This window comes from Triticum urartu, chromosome 5, assembly GCF_003073215.2.
Source record: "Triticum urartu cultivar G1812 chromosome 5, Tu2.1, whole genome shotgun sequence".
Taxonomy (NCBI): Eukaryota; Viridiplantae; Streptophyta; class Magnoliopsida; order Poales; family Poaceae; genus Triticum; species Triticum urartu.
In genome coordinates this window covers 634526334-634532422 of record NC_053026.1, presented here as the reverse complement: position 1 = coordinate 634532422, position 6089 = coordinate 634526334, and the positions used below count along the sequence as shown (strand labels likewise).

Sequence of the window (6089 nt, the reverse complement as noted above, 5' to 3'; positions counted from 1 at the left end):
ACCCATCTTATAAGGGTTCAGCCGTGATTGTCCTTGTTCTGTACTCCGCTTTATAATTAATAAGACTGGTTGCATGCATTACAAGTAGAATCCGGGGTTGAATCTCGTTTTTGATTTTTTTTTTTATCCAAAGATGGAACTGAACAAACACAGTTCCCAACCCAAACGTAACGCTCTATAAACCTGACTATTAACAATCCTTTTAGTAAAGAAACTGGTTTAACTAAAAATCAGGTAAAAACTTGTTTTCTACAAACTCAACGGTAAGATTTAATATCCGAACAACCACGTTGGGCTGACCAACTAACATTACCTTAATCGGAATCAGTGTTGAGTACTGATGAAATAGCTAAATATGGCCCCTAGCGAGATGTACATTCGCAAGGCAGGCATGGAGACAGGCCATGAAATGAATGTGAATGGGAGAAGCAACAGCCAAGAGAGCCGAAGCAGAGCATGCCCTAGCTGAACAGAGCAGGACAGAGGAGGCTGAAGCATAGCATTAGCATATGAGCATGGGCCAGACGGTCCACACACGCACAGAAGCCAGCCGTCCGATGTGCCAGCAACGGTTGGATCACTTCCCGACGACAGGGCTGTGCGGGGCCCGTCTGTAAGTGTGCGTGCGTGCGTGAGTTTAAAGAGCTGCTGTGCAGGGGAAAGGCGTGCTGTCCCTCTTCTTCCTCCTTTCTTCCTGTACTTGTTCTTGATGAGCTCTGTATTGGATCCTCAGCTGAGTAATAACTCTTGACTAGATTGATACAATGAAGGGCGTTGTTGCTGGCCTTGTCATGGTGCTCAGTGCTCTTGCCGGGTTCCGGCCTGGCAAGACGGCGAGAGCTGTGCCGGCGATCTACGTGCTCGGGGATTCGTCACTGGACGTGGGCAACAACAACTACCTGCCGGGGAACAGTGTCCCAAGGGCCAACAAGCCCTTCCATGGCGTCGACTTCCCTGGACCCGGAGGGCCAAGGCCCACCGGAAGGTTCAGCAATGGCTACAATGTGGCCGACTTCATTGGTACGTCAGTCAATCGATCCATCATATCAATTGTTGGTAGAAAGTGATATCATTAGTTGGTAGAAAATGATGATTTGTTCGTGAATGTTACTCATGGATGCAGCCAAGAATCTGGGGTTCGAGAGGAGCCCTCCTGCTTATCTGTCGCTGAAAGCTCATCGTCGTCTGATCGGCACTGCTCTGCTCAGAGGTGTAAGCTATGCTTCTGCAGGAGCTGGGATTCTCGATTCGACGGTAAGTACTAATTAATCCACTGCTTAGAGGAGTAGTTTCAAACCAGTTAGTATGAAGTCGAGCCAGATCGAGAGATCTGTTCTCCTTTTGAAGACTGTCAATGTATTGTAATTGGTCCTTGCTTAATTCCTCAAAAATTTGGTCCGTGCTTCTGGCCGGATGCAGGGCGCCGGAAACAACATCCCGTTGTCGAAGCAGGTCCAATACTTCCATTCGACAAGAGCGGCGATGGAGGCCAAGCTGGGCTCCGCCGTGGTCAGCGACCTGCTCGCAGAGTCCTTCTTCCTCATGGGCATCGGCAGCAACGACCTGATACAGTTCGCCATGGCGCAGCAGGCCAAGAACAAGTCGACCACACAGAGCGACGTCGCCGCGCTCTACGGCAGCCTCATGTCCAACTACTCCGCCACCATCACGGTACCTTTAATTAAGCGTGCGCGGGCATGAGCAATCTGCTAGTACAGTTATTTACCTCGTTGAACATCCATCCATCCCGCATTATTCCTCCAGCTCACGTGGAAACACAAGCCAACCAAAGTTGTTTCGTCGCCGACATCATGTCAAGACCAGCCAGCTGCTAGGTTAGGTACTAGTACATGCTTCATCGTGGGCACCAACCCATTTCTGTTTTCTAATACTATGCAGGATCTGTACATGATGGGCGCGAGGAAGATCGGCATCATCAACGTTGGCCTGTCCGGGTGTATCCCAATGGTCCGCGCGCACGACGCGACCGGCGCATGCAACGACGGCACAAACGAGCTAGCGGCCGGGTTCAATGGCGCCCTCGAGTCCTTCCTCGCCGACCTAGCGCCCAGGCTGCCGGGCCTCGCCTGCTCCCTCGCCGACGGCTTTGCCCACAGGCAAGCCCTCATGGCTGACCCGCAGGCTCAAGGCTTCGTGAACGCGACTAGCGCGTGCTGCGGGAGCGGGAGGCTCGGCGGGGAGGCCGGTTGCCTGCCCACCTCGAACATCTGCGGCGACCGTGATGGCTACGTCTACTGGGACTGGGTGCACGCCACACAGCGGGCCGCTAAGATTGCGGCCGATGCATTCTTCCATGGCCCGGCGCAGTTTACCATGCCTCTTACTTTCAAGCAGCTGGCAGAGAAGAAAGGGGCGGACCTAATGGAATAATAAACACCCGGTGTCCTCGTAAAATTTGTCATTATCATGTGATTGTGTATGCCTTGAATCATACCCAAAAGCCAGAAAGTAGTAGGTAAGTAATTATTACTTTTGTGCTTAAATGGGTTTGTAATACAGTATTTAGGGCAGTAATGCTACACCTACGAAATTTGTGTTACATGTTTAACGTAATCGGCCAGCTGGTGGATTAGAATTGGAGGATTGGGGAGGAAGGAGCCCACCCCCTTGAAAATCAGGGGGGAGAAGTGTTAGTTAGGAAGTTTACGTAGATGTTTTAGGTAGGCTTTGTTAAACTGTATATTGTTAGGATATAGGAGGTTGTTAATATTGTATCTATCTTCTGTAACCAACTGTATCTTGTGCCCTAGTTGCACCCTATAAATACATCCTGAGGCCACCAGGTTTGGTGCGCCGATCCAATCTCTATCTCTCTCGTTTCACATGGTATCAGGCCTTCTCGCTTGATCGCATCATGGACTCTCCCACGGCTTCCGCCTCTTCTTCTGCTACCCTAACCACGCTCTCCCTCCCTGCCGCCTTCAATGGCCCGCCGGCCTCTGCCGTTCCTCCTCCCTCCGCTAGCCTTATCACCGCCAAACTCACCACCTCCAATTTTCTTCTCTGGAAGGCTCAAATCCTTCCTCCTCTGCGTATAGCTGGCGCCACGGGCTACGTCGATGGCACGCTTCCTGCCCCCGCCAAGCTTCTGGACCCCGATGACAAGGGGGTGTGTGCTCCCAACCCGGAGTATGCAACCTGGTTTCGCCAGGACCAAATCATCCTCAGCTACCTCCTCGCCTCTCTCTCTGACGAGGTGCTGCAGCAAGTGCATCAGCTGGACACCTCTCGGGCCATCTGGTCTCATGTCGAGGAGATGTACACCGCCCACTGCCGCGCCAGTATCGTCCAGATCAAGCTGGACATGGCGGTCTTCAGGAAGGGCACCTTGTCCATGGCAGATTATTTTGCCAAGATCCGCGCCAACGCTGACCAGCTTGCAGCCGTCGGCCGCCCCATGCGTGAGGAGGACATCATCACCGCTGTCATCACCAGCCTCGACAGCGACTACGAGCCCCTCATCACCGCCTACACCACCCGTCCCAAGGGTATGTCTCTTGGTGAGTTTTACTCTCATGCAATTTCCTTCGAACGGCGCCGCGAGTACAATGCTTCTGCCTTCATCTTCAACATGGCGGCTCCTCCGCCAACTACGTCGCCCGAGACCCCAACGGCAACACCAACAACTCCAATTGGGGCAGGGGCAACTACCGTGGCAAGGGCCGCGGTAACTCCGGAGATCGCGGCAACTACAACAACAATTCTCGCGGCGGTGATCGCGGCAACTACAACAACAATTCTCGCGGCGGTGATCGCGGGAACCGCGGTGGCGGCGGCGCGCGCCAACAAGGCGACTTTGGTGGAAACCGCGGTGGTGACCGCGGTGACTACGGCGACCGCGGCGATCACCGCGTCCAGTGCCAACTCTGCCGCGGTCCTGGGCATTACGCCTGGGAGTGTGGCCAACGCTATAATCATGCGTTCCAGCCACAACAGTCCAAGATGGCCGGGCTTGCCGCTGCTTCTCCTCCTTCCATCTTAGGTGACCCTGCTTGGTTCACCGACACCGGCGCCACGGATCATATCACCGGCGATCTGGATTGCCTCACCATCCGGGAGAAGTACCCAGGAAGAGATCGCATCCACACTGCTGACGGCTCAGGTTTGCACATAGCTCATCGTGGTCATGCAATTCTTCCTACTCCCTCTGCCAATCTCAAACTTCGCAATATTTTGCATGTTCCCAATGCTGACAAGAACCTTCTCTCTGTCAATCGTCTTGCTGTTGATAATAATGCTTATCTAAAGTATTACCCTACTCACTTTCTCATGAAGGATTTGATCACCAAGAGGGTTCTACTTCAAGGCAGATGTGAGAATGGGCTCTACCCCATTCGGCCGTCATCCCATCATGCCCTGTCTTCGGTTCGACTGTCAGCTGAAGATTGGCACGCCAGGCTTGGCCACCCATCCATTCAAGTCATTCAGCAAGTTTTATCATCCAATAAACTAGCTTCCTCTAGTCGGTCTATGACCCATGTGTGTCACGCTTGTCAACAAGGCAAAGCACACCAGCTTCCCTTTCCTAGATCATCATGTGTTTCTTCTTCTCCATTAGAACTTATTTTTTCGGATGTGTGGGGACCTGCCAAAACTTCTTCTGGTGGGTTCCAGTACTATGTTTCATTTATCGATGATTATAGTAAATGTGTGTGGATTTACCTTCTCAAGAGAAAATGTGATGTGTTTGAAGTTTTTCGTGAATTCCAGCAAAATGGTTCAGCCGAAAGGAAGCATCGCCATATTGTTGACATGGGACATTCTTTACTATCACATGCATCCATGCCACTTCATTTTTGGGATGAGGCCTACCTCTCGGCTTGCTACCTCATCAATAGACTCCCTAGTCGTGTCATTGGCAGCCTTAGTCCTATCGAGAAACTCTTCCAAACCAAACCAGACTACACAGCTCTTCGTACGTTTGGTTGTGCTTGTTGGCCCAACATGCGTCCCTACAACACGCACAAACTTGCTTTTCGATCCCAACAGTGTGTGTTTGTTGGCTATAGCATTCGCCACAAAGGATATAAATGCCTTCATCTACCCACGGCTCGTGTCTATATCTCTAGGGATGCCACGTTTGATGAATCAATTTTTCCTTTTGCCACCCCTTCTACCTCTCCCATACCACCTCGCGTTGCCGAACACGCCATACTTTTATTTCTGCATGACCACATGAACTATGGTATACCTGCTGTGTCTACTAATTTGGATGCAGGATCCCCTTTGGCGCAGATGATCCCAGGTGCGGCGGGCAATCCCGCGTCCGAGGAAGATCTGGGCACGGAATCCGGAGTGGATCCGGCCTCGAATCACGCGCCACTCCCGGACAGCAGTCCGCGAGGCGGTCGCGGGGTGCCGTTGGCCCATGTGGCGCCTTCTGGCGGCTTGGTCGCTCCATCGCCCGACCCGCCCCCCTCAGTGGCGGGGCCTGGCACGGGCCCGCCCCCTGTCGCCTCCAACCCGCCGCAGACAGGCGCCCACGTGCCCGCTCGCGAGCCGGTGGGCCGGCCCTGTCCCGCGTCAGGCGCGCACGAGTCGCCTGGTCTCTCCTCGGGATCGCCGTAGGATTCTCCTGCACCCGCTGGCAACACGGGATCCCAGGGGGATCCGATCCCGCCTGCCGTGTCCCCTGGTGACACGCGATCCCAGGTGGATCTTGTCCCCTCCGCAGCTTCTGCCTCCGGATCCTCTGTGCCCAGGGCTGCTGTACCACCTGCGCATACGATGGTGACACGCACACGCGATCATACTCGCAAGGCTGTGCAACGTACGGACGGCACCATTAATTATGATCCATCAAGACGTGCCTTTCTGGTCTATCGGGAACCTCGTGATCATCGTGAAGCCATGGCATCTCCAGCTTGGCGTGCCGCTATGCAGTCTGAGCTTGATGCGCTTCGTCACAATGGCACGTGGACTTTAGTTCCACTGCCACCCCATGTTAATGTCATTGACTGCAAATGGGTTTTCAAAATCAAGTACAAGGCTGATGGCACCATTGATCGTCACAAGGCACGTCTCGTTGCCAAAGGGTTTAAACAGCGCTATGGTCTTGACTATGATGA

At 53.3% G+C, this 6089-nt stretch overlaps 1 protein-coding gene across 1 annotated transcript; it reads left to right on the top strand.

Moving 5' to 3' along the window:
* The first annotated feature begins 677 nt into the window (after positions 1-677).
* LOC125511433 (GDSL esterase/lipase At5g37690-like) lies at positions 678-2560 on the top strand. Its single transcript, XM_048676805.1, has 4 exons — positions 678-1020; positions 1124-1254; positions 1420-1671; positions 1900-2560. Exons 1-4 carry the CDS (start codon positions 765-767, stop codon positions 2389-2391), a joined length of 1131 nt encoding a protein of 376 aa, XP_048532762.1. The 5' UTR covers positions 678-764; the 3' UTR covers positions 2392-2560.
* Positions 2561-6089: the final 3529 nt, after the last annotated feature.